This window comes from Pleuronectes platessa, chromosome 13 (assembly GCF_947347685.1).
Source record: "Pleuronectes platessa chromosome 13, fPlePla1.1, whole genome shotgun sequence".
NCBI classification, from domain to species: Eukaryota; Metazoa; Chordata; class Actinopteri; order Pleuronectiformes; family Pleuronectidae; genus Pleuronectes; species Pleuronectes platessa.
In genome coordinates, this window is record NC_070638.1 from 13697026 (window position 1) to 13712490 (window position 15465).

The 15465-nt window shown below is 40.4% G+C and overlaps 1 protein-coding gene across 1 annotated transcript; it reads left to right on the forward strand.

The window, feature by feature from the left end:
• Nucleotides 1–3535: 3535 nt before the first annotated feature.
• LOC128455267 (cyclic AMP-responsive element-binding protein 3-like protein 3-A) lies at nucleotides 3536–9413 on the forward strand. The gene is made up of 10 exons (XM_053438949.1): nucleotides 3536–3556; nucleotides 3790–3888; nucleotides 4241–4463; nucleotides 5107–5237; nucleotides 5481–5591; nucleotides 5747–5853; nucleotides 7540–7608; nucleotides 8558–8642; nucleotides 9043–9136; nucleotides 9226–9413. Exons 1-10 carry the CDS (start codon nucleotides 3536–3538, stop codon nucleotides 9411–9413), a joined length of 1128 nt encoding a protein of 375 aa, XP_053294924.1.
• Nucleotides 9414–15465: the final 6052 nt, after the last annotated feature.

Here is a 15465-nt window from a genome sequence, read left to right on the forward strand (position 1 = left end):
TTTGGTTTAGTGCAGTAAATACGGTATGAACTTCACTCCACACAGCCCTGAATTGCTGTCATTTCTCTTATACGTGTATGACGCATTAGGAATTTCCCACAATCTGCAGGTGAATCATTTTGTCACTGCCCTTCAGATACGGGCCATCCAACATGCATTTAACCGGTGAGCGACCAGGCCGTGTGCTCAGAGTCTGCTCTCTGATTCTCACCTGTCCGTATAAAAAGATCATCAGTCCCTGGGGTGATCTCAGAAGCTGTGTAGCCTACTTTTGTTCCCCCCCAGCGGATCTAATTTTTCATGAGAAGAGCTCAGCCTGGCATTTTCAAGATATGCCTTTTCAAATGCATACTTCGTCTTCCTCAAGGAAATGTGTCAACTTTTCATATTTGTTCACACCCAGGCATATTGTTTATGTGTAGGTTGGATAAAGTTACAGAATTTTAGAATATATACATTTTTCCTTTTCTTTAAAACCTAAAAACATATAGCTTTGAGTGGATGTACCTCTCAGTAACCCTTAGTAGCATGCATCCAAATAGTTGTGATGAGGTGGATTTACAATATGATTTCATTTGCAATAACACTGCAATTATCAGAACTGTGTTGCAGACAAATTCTTGGTATCCAGAGATGTGCTGAAAATGTTCTGGCTTGATAACCTCTGCGTGTACTTTGAAACTCTCTAATCTGAAGATAGAGCCACATAAAGATAGCGCCGCCCCGCTGCCATGCAATTAGTGGTTTAAAGTACTGATAAAACTGTCTGTATGTCGGAGGTAAGTTGAGTTTAATTCAACAAATAGGCTACAGTAATCTTTCAAGTTCTTGAAAGATTAAAGGATCAGGCTTCATACAGGGGTTACAAATACGATTATTAAAATTGCTGTGAATCTATTGGGTCCTGAGTGAATCAGTGAAACCATAATTCACAGCACATCCGCCAAAAATCGAATTTTCCTAACGTAACCTTATTTCTGAACATTAGAGATTCTTGACTTGTGTATTTCTGAAAAGCCTGCGGAAGCTGTAAAATCCATGTCCGTCACTCCGGTGTTGAAATCAAAATTCCAAACTGCTTCAGCAAGTTTGATTTATCAACATTATGGGACTCGCCTGACACACACACGCCTTGGAAACAAAGGGAATATTTACCCCATCATTAAAGTTTATACAGAAAATGAGAGTCTGCGGACTCAGCTGTGTGCCACACAAACCCCAAGCAGGTCTGAATCTGACGTGCCTGAGATCACCTTTTTCTTTCCTCCTATGCACTCCTGTCCCCCCCCTATCTTTTTAATGGTTTAGTAAAGGCAACATCATCCCGCTGAAAAGAAACTTACAAAAGAAAAGATTCAAAAGAATAATCTAGCTCATATCAGTCTACTTTGAAGGGTCTGATGAAGGAAAAATGTCAAAGAATTCATCTGAAGAGAAAAGAAAATGAGTGTCTTTCTTCAGACGTGCTTTGAAGTCAAGCCAGTGGTGGAGGAACAGTATGTTGCTTTTCATCAGCCAGTTGAATCTACTTTTTTCTGAGAAGAAGTTTAATAGCTCTGCCATTGATCAAATCTCTTCCCCCGATGTGATAATTGCTAAACACACCTTTGACACACATGATTAAGTATCATTTTGTGTTTCTGCTGCCAGAACATATTATGTAATCCCTGTGCTTATTGAGTGTATGCTTCTAATTATGGCTATAAAGATAAGACACTGTGAATGCGCACAGTGGTGGTTGTCCCAGAGAAAAAAATAATAATGTCATTGTTGACAGAAACTGAATAATAACAAGTGCTTCAAGAACGTACACAAAGAACCTGAGGGAGTGTTTTCCAAATGAAAGGATAGTTGGAACAATTTCGACAAATTCTGCATCTAGGACTTTGGTTTGACAGATTCATTAATAAGTGTGTGATTGTTTTTCTTCTGTGCCTTGGAATCAAAGCAATGTCTGCACATGACAGCTCCCCAATAGTCGAAGCCAAGGCTCTTGACTGAATCCTCCATGTTTGTGGATGGGAGATGGACCAGACAAAAAGTCTGTTCGCTTACAGCTTTCTAGACACTACAGAGAAAACTTCAAAACTCTATTGTATGTTGAGCCTCTCCTTATCATAGACACAAAGATGGACAACATGACTGCTCCCAAAACCTAAAACCAAAGCATCTCAAATCCCGTCTCCTCCATGTTTGGGGATGGGACATGTACCATAGTAAAAAGTCTAAGTACATGTCAATTACATTTTTCTAGAGGATGATTTCTGTTCTTATTACCCTGATTATTGTTCAAGTGCTAATTGTTTTTGATAAATTTGATTTAAAAAATATATTTTATTCTGAAAGCGTCATGATTGACAGCTGAGAATGAGTTGCGATTGGTCAAGTGCATGTACCACGGCTCCCTCCCCGAACTGTTCCTGCGAACCCTGGCTCTAAATAGACAAGATGGCAGCATTTTGATCTGGAATAGGTTAGCTTAATTTCTGGAGACTGGGAAGAAGTGGAGACATATCGTCCTTCTATAAATAGTCTGTGGTTGATCCTGTCCGAATGTTAACTTTTTCAAATAAGTACGCAACAACACAGCTGAGCTGAAAACAGCCTTGTTAATGATAGACATCTTGAGCAAATCAAAATCAACTTTTGACATGATTCTTATTCTAAATCAGAGACTAATTCTTTGCATTCTTTTAAATCACTTATCAAAACTTTATAAAGAATTGACATTAGCTCTTATTTACCCTCACTCATTATAACTATCTATGTATTTTATCTGTTCAATCTTAGTTTTTTTCTCGACTCCTGGTCTATTGATTTATTCTCATAGTTTCTTCCTTTTAAAGCACTGTAATATTGTTAAGAAAAGTGATACATAAATTAAATGTATTATCATTGTAATTCTTATCTTCTTTACTTCTTTCTGTTTGTTCATTTATGCAGTCGGGTTATAATGTAGACAATTGGTTAGGTTCCCCTTTAATTTAAATTATATTCATTTCCATCCCAAAAGTGATGGTAACTTTCAGTCCATCAAAAATTGCATCCTTACAGCCATGCTGCTAACATGTCTCAGCACATTTTTTGTTGTTTTGGTTTGAACTAATTAACTAGTTGTCCCTAACAGATAAAGATAATCATGACTCAGTCCGCCCTCTGCCTTTGAAAGCAATAAAAATGAGCAGTAAATCAATCCTGTCCAACAAAGTATTCAATGTGAAATCAACAGCGTCTCGTGATGAGGACATCAAATGTCACTCTAGGAGAAACTTTGACCAATAAATCTATCAGAGAGCCTTCGTCTTGTGCTGATTGGCTCTCCCAGCTGTCTGCTAAACACCGGATTGGACAGTGATCACCTGGGATGAGGTAATGCTTATGGCATTTCAACTTTGTCCCTTGAGACAGACTCAAGGTTTGCTCCTGGACACGGAGCAACACAGAGGATTGTCTTGATCTAGTTGTGTGTTGTCTTTTAATTCCTGCTGGAAGGTTTCACTGAAATTTCATCAGCCGCTGATTTAATATTTGAATTATGGCACTGAAAACAGAGAAGGTAAGAAATACAACTATTCTTTTTTTACGTAAGAGAAAGATTCAGCCTGAGCAGTGGAAGAAAAAGTTATTACAGAAGGTAAAACATGGATATATATTGATTTGAGTCTTTTTTAAAGGCAAGTGTGGGTTCGAGCAAGAACAATTTGGACTGAAGATTTGAATTATACTTTGTAAAATCAGGCAGAACTGAGAAAAACTTCAACATTCACTCAGACTGGTTGTTCATTTCAGGCGCACACTGGGTTGGACTTCATTGACCTCCTGCTCAGAAACACTGATGAAACCATTGGTTACCAGAGCAACCAATCGTGGACTATTACATTTGATGATGTGAGTATGGTCGTTTTGCACAGTTCACTCAGGGGACATAATAATCCCAAATGCAAACTCACAGAATCTCATTATGAAAGTGTGACGGCCGAGTGGGATCTGTACATATATCCAGGGTCATGTGTCATGTTAATGGAAGCATGCGTGTGAGCTCATTTACAGCTACATGTATACATGCAGCTGACAGACAGTGATGAGATAAGACTTGCCAGGAAATGAGCTGGAGGAATTGAATGTTCTTTGCTGTGCTCGTGTGAGAGAAAATTATTTTCTGATGAAGTCGATGGCAAGAAGATGATGGGATTATTTGTTCATATACTCTCTTCCTCCACCTCAAACCCAGAGCCCAGAGAGAAGCTCTGCTGATGACTTCCTGGACTCCCTGCTGGGGAGGAGTGACTCCTCTACGCCGGCATCCCCACTGTGGTCACCTTGCACGACCGACAGTGGCATCAATGAGGACCCCCTGATGGATCACTCGGAATGCCCTCACCCAACCTTTGACGCACCGGCTATCCCTCAGAATCCAGGGAATCAGCTGCCAGCCAGTGAAGAAACTGCTTCCATTGATCAAAGTAAGACTGGATTAACAGTGACAGTTATATTCTGGTATTTTGGACTGGCAAGGATCATCTCCGAGGCTTACAGCCACATGAAACAGTACAGCGTTCAGAGACACACAAACCCAGAGGAACAATGTAATCCAGGGCACTGCAGCACTGCCAGGTATAAAACCAAGACCTGAATGTGAGACTTTCCAATTTCTACTTTGTGCTGCAGAATAATGAAGGGGTTTTGAGTGATATTCTAAAGGCTAAAGGCCCCTTTCAAAGAGCAAATAATTTGGTTTCCCATTCATGAGCATCTGCAAAGGATAAAAGGCTGTGCAAGTCAAAGTTTTTTGAATAAATGTCCCTTTTCACAATGCTTATGTCTGACCTCCTTGGTGCTAAAAACATAAATGTGTTTAGATGTGGTTTATGCAGACAATTGTCTGCATAAACCACATCCGCAACAACACAAAGACATATCAAACAGAGAAAAGTGTGACACATTTTGTTGTGGCAGTGGACTGTACAGCACAGCGGGGTGCAGCACACACAGCGGTCTCAGACGCAGGCAGCAACATAAACACTAAATGTTTCTCTTGAACGGCACACGGTGGAAATTTGTAATCAAGCGAAGCATCACCTGATGTTTAACTCATTCAATCCTAAGGTTGGGAGTCCAGCAACCTGCAGGAGCAGTTTGGAATCGCATACTACCTCACGACGAACCCAAGCTCTGCTCTGTTGTCCAGTCAGACGCTCACAGTGAAGGACCTGCTGATGTCGAACCTGGGACAGAATGTGAGTAGAGAGAGAATTATTTTTTCCACCCCAGCTTTTAAACCAATGAGGGGTGTTAATTAAAATAATTTGGTTCAGTGTTTTCGATAATTGCACTTCATGGTCCACTGCTTACCTTTCCCACACAAGAGCCACCTTTGCACGATATCAACAGCATTTCCTGAGCTACACTGCAGTGCTTTCTCTGGGTGAGCTGCCCAGAGAGTCACTTAAACTCCAATATTCTGTTCGCATGGTTCACAGGCACAACAAGTCCCCCAGCATCCCCTGCCAGAGCTTCAGCTTGACGAGGACGAGAAGACACTTCTGGCTAAAGAGGGATTGAACCTGCCCAGCAAACTGCCCCTGTCCAAGGTACATGAGCAGGAGACACACTGAAACACGTATATGGGGCACACATATACACACACACACACACACACACACACACACACTTCCTCTCAGTCACCCTTTTTCTTTCTTATTTTGTCTTTTCCCTATCCTCCCATGTGTTTCATCTCCCTGACAAGATTGAAGAGAAGGTTTTAAAGAAGATCCGGCGGAAAATCCGCAACAAGCGCTCGGCTCAGGAAAGTCGGAAGAAGAAGAGGGAATATGTCGATTGTCTGGAGGGAAGGTATGAGCCGGCTGCTCTCCGTGTCTTCACTCAGCACAACATTATTTCATGCACATTCCTCTGCCTGGGCAAATTAAGTTGTAATCTGAAGCCATCTGTTGTACTCTGAAGCACTTTAAAATAAGAGTATTTTTTCAGTAGCTTTAAAGGGTTAGTTCACCCAAGAATTAAATTGCAGTTTGAGTCCACAAAACACTTCTTGAGTCTCAATTGGAGTAAATGGTGATCACTTCTTCCACCTTAAAAAACTTGCCTCCATACTGCTCCTTTGGTGTCTTCTAAGGTTCCGTAAGCCCTGATATTCAAATTAATTTACACCATGTTTTTATTCAAAATGTCCGCTGTTATCCACTCGCGAACACTGTTCCAGAGGAGGATATCAGAACACTTGTGAATTTTTATATTTGGGTGAACTTTATCTCTAACAAACTGTCATGGATGTGTCGAGGCCTCACCTACATAACCAATGTGACTGTTTATTACTGTTGAGAAATCATGAACTGCCGTCTATTGTTGAGATATTCGGTGGCAAAACACAGCCAAACAAGTCGTGATGTTCCACTTGCTTGGCTTAATACTGCAGATGGTGCATCGATGCAGTATCTCATAATGCAGAGCAGGATGTTTGTTTGCAATGGAGCTCAGTTTAGTCCCTCTCATCCTCCTCCGCTACCTCCAGGTGGTGAAGAATCAACCTTACTACCCAGCCAGGCGTCCTTTGTCACCAGATGTATTAATCCTGCCTGCCACCCCCACGTTGGCTCCTCCACCCATCCCGCCTCCGCAAACCATGCGGCATGTTTCAGCCTCTATGACTTCATATGACGAATAACACTGTTAAAAAAGTGCAGTCCTCAATTCGCCTGCATGCTGCTGTTTTGACAGATTCCAACAATGTATTGTTCCTGAGCAGTGCCAGTGTATTTCCAGGACTGCTCGATTGCACTGGCGCTGAGCTTCAGATGGTTATACTTGCACCACTGGACTCTTAAATTCCCCATCAGCGATTCATCTCAGAATAAAGTTGGCATTAAACCGAGGGAGCTGTGGACCGTGGTCAAATCTGAGATCTGAGTGATAAGAAAAAAAAAAATTGGGGCTAAAGGCAAAAAAAACAAAACAAAGCAAGAAGCCCTAGTGTTTTATAACTTAATGAGTTGAACTTAATCTTATTCATATTTTGAATCTCAGAAAACATTGTATCCCCGTGCCTCAAAATTACCAAACATCCCTTTGTGCATATTTCAATAACTTTTGAAATGCTTCATTGTCTTATAGGACTTTAATATTGTGCTATGAACATCTCATCCCACCTTGACCTCTGTTTCCCCTGGATGACAAAAGTTTGCATTGAGCAGAGTCGGCTGTTGCTGCTTTAATCAAAGTCACTGCAAGCAGAGCGTATCAACCAGGTTATCACTTATTGATGGTTCCGGCTCAGTCTGTCTGCCTTAATGGAGGGTGACTCATATAGTGACTCAAGAAATCAGAGAGACAGCAGTAGAACGGGGTCGGGGGGGAAGAGTGGAGCCCCAAGATTTCAGAATGGGTGCGAGATAACAATCAGCAGACGGATATTGGCTAAAGGAGAATTGAAGGAACACACAATGCTTAAGGCTGATTAATATCCTCCTAATCTATGTTTCCTTTCTCTTCCACTTACTTCCTCGCTGTCGCCCTCTGAAGGATGTCTGCATGCAGCGCTCACAACCTGGAGCTGCAGAGAAAGATCCAGCAGTTGGAGGAGACCAACCAGTGAGTCCTCAAAGGAGCCAAACAAGGCCTCCAACTAACGATGTGTCCTCATTATTGATTTATCCATGGATTATTGCCCGTTGTTTGGCTCATAACTTTAAAGGATGGAGAGAGAATGAAAAAAAAAAATCATCAACCAAAGATGACCAGATATTCAATTTACAGGGATTTAAGACCATTGACTGTAGATGGACCACATGACTGCTACCAAAAACTGAAGCTAACGCATCTTGATCACTCCCTTGTGGTTGGTCGCAATATTAAATCCGGCCTCCTCCATGTTAGTGGATAGGACCTGGATGAAACTGTAAAGTCAAAGTAAACGTCAAATACATGTTTCTCAATGATCCTTAGCTCTAGAGCCAATTAAGTGGTGCCGGAAAAACATTACTCACATCAGCTTCACCCTATAGGTATGGATTCCATTATGGACATCATCGTAAACAATTGGATGAACCAAACAAAACAACTTTAAATGCAGATGGAATACTTTAATGATTTAGGCTCATTTTTTTGTTTGATGATTTTATCTCCCGGTTGGGATTCATTTCCAAGCAGCTACACTGTGTATCTTTGGTTGGGTGTTGCAATACATCTGTCAGTGTTGCATCTGTATCGATTTTGTCCTTTGGCCCCTTTTAGAAGGCAGACAGACATTCCTTATATTGCCAGAATACAAAGCCCTCTACAAATTTGAAACCTGAAATGCCGTTATCTGGCTCCGCTTCTTCGACATCCTGCTGCCTCATTAGGCTGCTTTCTTCCTGATGCTGCTGGGAAGACGAACGGGGGAAGACGCTGCATGCTCGTGCTCTTCCTTTTGTGGTTTTAGTTGCCAGTGATCATGAGAAATAAAGCCTGCACATCAAGGAACCTGTGCATCTCCCCTGCAAACATATGTTTTTTTTACACAGCCTCTTTCATCTTTCTGTTTGCATTCATATGACAGTGCTCTGTTGGAGCAGTTAAACCAGGCACAGGCTCTCCTCTCCAGCAGCTCCAGCAAGACAACGCAAAAAGGGACCTGCATCCTGGTGAGGCAGATTACACACTGCATTTGCACATCTGCCCAGACGACATAGCCTGCAACCATAATGGGCACATGTGGATATAATACACTAGTGACAGAGGCTCAGTTCTATATATGTATTAGAGAAAATATGATATTAATGAGATATTCAAGAAAATGTGGATTTTTATCCAAGTTCATCATCAAAAGTCACAGCCTGTGTTCCACTGTTGAAAACTGTTGCATTTATATTTAAAATGTTAATCGAGTGAAATGTTTGAGTTGCACCTGCGCTCATCTTTTGTTCACAGTTGTGTGTTGGTTATGCTTAATACCACCTTTTTCTCACCCCTGTGCTTTCTGCTGTTTCCCTCTGCTCTCTGTGCTTGGCCTGTTTTTGTCCTGCTGTCTGTGTTCATGTCCAGGTTCTGCTCCTCTCGTTCTCTCTCCTTATTTCCTCAAATTTGCAGCCGGACCCCTACAGCCATCTCAGCCAGACGGACTACACAGAGAGCAAAGGTCTGTAGGCATGCATACACCCACTCTCTTTCTCTAACACACACATACACATACACTTACACTTCTCCACCGTGCCTCTGCCCCCTCAGTGCCGTCCCGCTCCCTGCAGTCGATGGATGAAGTGCAAGACGTCCCTCCGCCTCCACTCCTCACTGTCTCCAAGGGCTTTGAGGCCTTGAGCAGCCTGACCGGGAAGCTCTGGACCTGGGCAGATTTCCCCATGGTAGACGTCCAGTCCTCTTACCACCAGGATCCCAGGCACCGGGACAATCACTGATCTCCTCGGGCCTCACAGGAGGAAAGATAGCAGCGAAGCGGTGCAGCCTTGCTCGCAGATCCAGCATCCAAATTAGCAGTTTTATTGCTTTTTAAGCGTTTGGTCAGAGACCGAGTGAGGTGTCATGGTGTGTTTGCCACCCACCCTAACACACAAATAAAATATGTTTCTAACTGGAATTCACTCACTCAGATGGAGGTCGGGAGGAGGTCATCCTATCTTTGGATGCACAGAGCCTCCGGGACCTGGCAGATATTTTATTGCTGACACACTACTGCATGATATAGGTGTTTGCAGTATGATCTGGAAAAGAAGACGAATGTCAATTTACTGCTGTACTTTATTATTAACTTTAATGTATATAAGCAAGAACATAATTTCAGGATTAAAATGTTTTCTGAGTGCATTGGTGCTTTATTTCTTTTAAGTCGAGTTTGGAAGAGATGTCCATACTAAAAAATAATGAGGCAATATCGTAACACTACAATTTCGTTGCCTCAAATATTTAAGTAGAAACTGCTTCATGACTTCTCACTTCAATCAAACCAAGCCTCACTTTCATGAAAGTTGTCAAAAGAAACTCTGCCTGTTTTTTATAGTAGATATTATATTTTTTATATGTTAAAATGTTAGAGCAAAAGTATCCGTTGCTGTACTGTTTGTGGAAATTAGATCTATGTTGCTATCTTGTCATTATTAGTTATTATCAAATGATTTTGATGGATTATGACAGAAGGGGCTACATTCAGTTTATCAATTAAGCAAGAGCACTTCATGTCTCGAGTTTATTGGTGCATTACCTAACCCAATTTTAATTTCACAGATCCTTTCCAGGGGAATAATATCCACTGTGTAGCCCACCACAGTACGTCACAGTTCAGAAAGCATATCGATTTTCTGTCTCCTTGATTGTAAATCTCTAATTAAATCTGTATGTGACACACAAAGTGAACAATATTCAATCTCTGTACTTATTCACCAGCGCACACACACACACACACAAATACACACACACACACACACAGGCACACACACAGGAAGCATGCACTTTATTTATTGGCTTGATGATTTCCAAGCCAACGAATGAAAACAACTTTCAGATCATATATATTTTTAAACTCAAGTTATTGAAGCAGCTCGGATTAAAACGGTGAACTCTGCTCAGGTCAGGCCCACAAGATAATTGTATTTGTATTGATTTTCATTGGAAATACAGGACACAGTTGGTTGACAGGGCTTGTTAACACTGAGGCCATATCCATACAAGGATTGGGCTGTTTTAGAAATTTAGAGGGTTTATAATGATAAGAATTTTTGTCTTTGTACAAACTCCGAGTAATGACACATTGAAGAATGTACCTGATGTCTGTAAAGAGTCTGAGAATGCATCAAATATCTATCTCAACAAATGAAAATACGTTTTTATGTCTTCTTTACAGTGTGTCTGTTAGCAGGGTTACACAATGGGCTAAGCAAGACGCCTTTACATTTCCAGGATCTTTAACATTATTATGTGGGGCTTTTTTTAGACATTGATTCATAGATCTTGATAACACACAAATATCAAGCTAATTAAGTTAGGCCAAATAGGCCCAGATTAAAAAAAGTAATCTAGATTTAGTGAATTTAAATGTGGTTTCATAAGGGGACAATTGGGCCTTGGCAGATGTATTCACTATAGTATAGTATAGTATAGTATAGTATAGTATAGTATAGTATAGTATAGTATAGTATAGTATAGTGTGGTATAGTGTGGTATAGTATGGAATAGTATAGTATAGTATAGTATAGTATAGTATAGTATGGCATAGTATGGTATAGAAGTAGTAAGCTCTGTAATTCATACTGTAAGATATTCATGGCTGATCAACAGTTGGCCTGATGAGACGCTTAAGGAAGGTCATCTAAGTTATCTTGATTCATCCTCTGGGGACCATGAATGTGAATCCATCAATTAGCTGGACATTGGATCCCTGTGGAGTCAGGCTGCAACAAGCATCGATAAACAAAATAAATGCAAATATGCTTTCCACCTGTTTTACATTTCTGGAAACAGACCATAATATGTGGAGGCAAGAATACATGATTAAGCCGTTATTGAAATAAATAACATCTGCATGTTATATTTAATTTGATGCTCTTACGAGTTTACAGAGTTTAGTTAGTGGCTCGTCAAAAGTTGCCTGGGGTCAGCCTTTGTATATTCCTACAAAACCTCGCTGAGTGCTGTGAGTCCCAGCTGATAGAAAAACTGAGTGGACAGAAAAAACTTTAAAAAATTCTAAATATAATAAATTCAAGCAAACCTGAACCCAAAAAATGCAAGTACACTATCCACAGAGGGAGCGAGAAATGAATTATTGATCAGGTAGCTCTAAGCAGCGTGTTGCAGTGGTGTGATAAAGAGTTATAGATATAGGTCGAAATTCTATATGAATAACAATCATGTAAGGGCTGAGCAGAGATACTGCCAGCCGGGTTCTGAAAAGAGGTGACTGGACGAAAAGATAATTTATCATGCTTTTCCCTGTGAGCTCAGTTTGTCCGCGGTTCCACGAGCTTTTGAGGATCGAAGCAGAAATATCATTAATTCTGCAAACTCGTGGCTTTGGCATTTGCACGTGTTGCTCCCTTTATGATGACTGTGATATTTATAACCATACACCGATGTCTATAGTCATTACAGGCAAGGGGACCTTTATTAAAAACGAATTTGTCACCTCACTGAAAAAGGCGCAGTTAGAAAACCTGACTGTCACTGCTGCTATATTTTTTGCATTGCAGAAATGCAAAGGGAATCATTCAGATTGTGAATTCAAATGGCTACGTCTGCATGATGCTCTTTCCACCAAGAATGACAAAGAAGGCGACCGCTGGATCTACTCAGCCCTGAATCTGTGTGTGAATAACACAGGGCTCCGTTAAGTGATTCTGAGTAGAACGTCCGAACGATTTTGACGAATGATGAAAAGCTCTTGTCAGTGGCAGAGTTCATTCCAAGCTTCTCTCGTTCATTATAATCTCTAACAAGTATCCCTCTCCGAATGTAAATTTCATCTGATTTAAATATGATAGAATTAAAAGTCAGGGTACATGCACTTCCCTCTGTGCTTTATCGGGACTTGCAGACAAAAAGAAGCCCTCAGCGTCACACAACACAAAGACAAACTAATGAGATTTAAATTAAACATCTTTAAACAGCTTTTTACAGATTCGGAAGAATGCAAATGAATGATGACGTTTCAGAAATGAAGTATAATTTAGGTGAGATGGTTAATTTCCTATACTGGAGAATGGATAATGTGTTTTGTGATTGTCGGGCTGCAATAACATTCAAAAATCATATCCATATAGTTTCCACGAACAGCAGATACCACAAGTCCGATATAGATCGATATAATGTTTGCATTTGGAGGTTTAACAGATAATTGATCGACCTCAGATTTGTGATATGTTAGACTGTTTATCAAGTGTCATGTGCTCATAAAGAAGAGTTCGAAACCACAACGTTCACTCAGTAGAGGATAATTTAAACTTAAAATAATTAATCTTGTGACGTATATATTGATAATTATCAATATTGACCAATTTTGAAATATTTTTGACTTTTAGGCCATATATCTCAGCCCTTATTACACAGACCCTTCACAGAGAGCTTTGGGTAAGATGCCAACAATATCTGGTAAATACCATATAATATTATGATGTATTCTGCTTTGTATTAGTGGCTTGAATTGTATTTTTTTGTATTATAATGTAATCCTTGGGTTGTTGCTTGTTTTGATCAGGTGTAGTATTCAAGTTTGTTGTGCAGTTAGTTTTGATGTTACATATAATGCACATAAATTATTCATAGATATTTGTAATTACATACAATTTTATTTCAGGGTTGCCTTGACTGGCTATGGGGACTAAGAGAAGAGAATAAATTGTCTCCAGATGTCCTGACAGGCCTTTGAATCCGATCCTGATTTAGCAGAAGAGACGACCATTTCCAGTTGTCCCTCCAAGCAAACTGTTGATGTGTTGTTGTTTAATCATCAATGTGTCAGATGCTGCCTTTGGACAAATTCTTTAAAAAAATGCATTAGAGCGATTTTGGGAAACTGATAAGTCACAGAGCACCCGAGCGAGTCCAGTCCTGCCTGTTGAGGATTGAGAAAATGACAGAGCGTCTCAGCCAGCTTCACCCGTCCTGCTCCTGTCTCTCTGATGCGTATACAGGTGGCCACACCACTGCTTTATGTGAATACCAACACTGACCTATAAGAAATGCAAATCGAAAAAACTAAAATCTCTCCCTCTCTCCCTCCTCTGGCTCCCTAACAAACACTAAAGGCCGTTTGAAATCTAATTGTCATTCTATTGATGTGTATTTCTGATGCGTAACAACAAATCCTTGTAGGCTAAACAAACCTTTACTGGAAATACCAACCTTGTACTTTAGCTGAACATCATATTCAGGAATTTCTAAAGGTTATATCAGAGCACAACGATGAAATGTGAGGTTATAGCCGACGCCACAGTGATTATGTAAGACGGGAAGAGATGGCCTGGCTGCAACTCAGTTTTATTTCACAGGAAGCAGAAACTCTGCTTCAAACTTTAAATGAGGTAAACAAGAATTATAACAAGAACAAGAATGACTCTGAAAAGTTTTGCAGTGATCTCGTTATATATCGCACAGGTATCCTTTTAAAACAACACAACCTCCTTAATGAAAATAAAATATAGATTCAGCTCGCTGCAGGAAATCTGGGGGTTAAATTTGTTTTGAGGTCCAAGAAAAGTAGATTGTCCACTCCGGTTTTTTCCCTCCTACACTCAATTTCAAGATAACATCTTTATTATTTGAGGACTACTCAAGTTTGTCAATTCATTTATCTTGTACTGGCTAGGTTTCCTATGGTATTACTCATGCTAGGATTAAAACCCCAGGAGATAGAAGGCTGGCAGCTAGATACCATTCTGCCATCATTCCAATTGAGTGAATGGCAAAATGCACCAATTCTAGCCTTGCTGCATTGGCCTCCTGTTTGTTTTGCATTGAAACTCCTGTGTATATCACAGTTTATTTACTCCCTATGAGGCTGCACGTCATCTGGTGACCATCTTGCTTTTGCAGTATATGGGCCCCCAAATCTCTGGAATGACGTATTCCAGATGAGATCAGAAATGCTTCGTCTTCTACTGATCACTTCTTACAACATGCTTATATTACTTCAATATTTAATGTAACAGTCATTCAGTGGGTATTGATTTTTCATATTTTAACCGCCCACCTCTGGTCCCATAAGCTTCCTACAAAACAGAAAATAGAAAGAAAAAGACAGAAAATGACTTTAATCCCTCTTTGCAATTGTATTTATTATACTTAATTTTTAGTTATTTATTTATGTTGTTGTTGTTTTGCGTTTTTATCCTCTTGTAAAACACTTTGTAACTCTGTCATAAATAGTGCCATAACAATAAAGGTTATTATTATTATAAAAAATCATAAATGTTACCCTACATCATACATACATCTTTCCCCCCTGATTATTTACTTAAAAAATACACCTGATCTTACTGGAAGCAGAAAAGATTAAATGGTTTACTTCGAGTTGAAGTGCACGTTGCATGACAGGGCCACTCATGAGCGCCCCCAGGCGGTGGAGCCGAATCCCGCGAATATAAAAGCCTCCAGTGTGTGGATGCTGCCAGCATCAGTGAGAGAAGAGGAGGCTGCTGTCGCACTTCAGGCTCCAAAGTAGACTCCTTCACATTCAACAGCTCCTATCGTTTAGCTTTTTATTCTTTCCTCCACAACTGGAAACAACAACAACAACAACAACAACAACAACAACAACGCAGGGGCGCTTCAAGAAACCATCGTATAAAGCTGTGATCTCCCGCTGGGACTTTGAGCCTTAAATGCAGCAGGACGTGGACTATGGGGATTTTTGCATCCGAGACTGAGCCCGAGAAGAGGAGAGAAACCTGTGCAACTTATCGCCTCCAAAAGTAACTTGTCCCCGTTTATCTCGTATTTTCCCTCCGCAGCCGCTTCACC

Bases quoted from the DNA above. Each gene is read 5' to 3' on its own strand.
- LOC128455267 (XM_053438949.1), top strand. From the start codon at position 3,536: ATGGCACTGAAAACAGAGAAG. The intron at 3,889-4,240 runs GTGAGTATGGTC...CAGAGCCCAGAG, and splicing joins GGACTATTACATTTGATGAT to AGAAGCTCTGCTGATGACTT. The intron at 9,137-9,225 runs GTCTGTAGGCAT...CTGCCCCCTCAG, and splicing joins GGACTACACAGAGAGCAAAG to TGCCGTCCCGCTCCCTGCAG.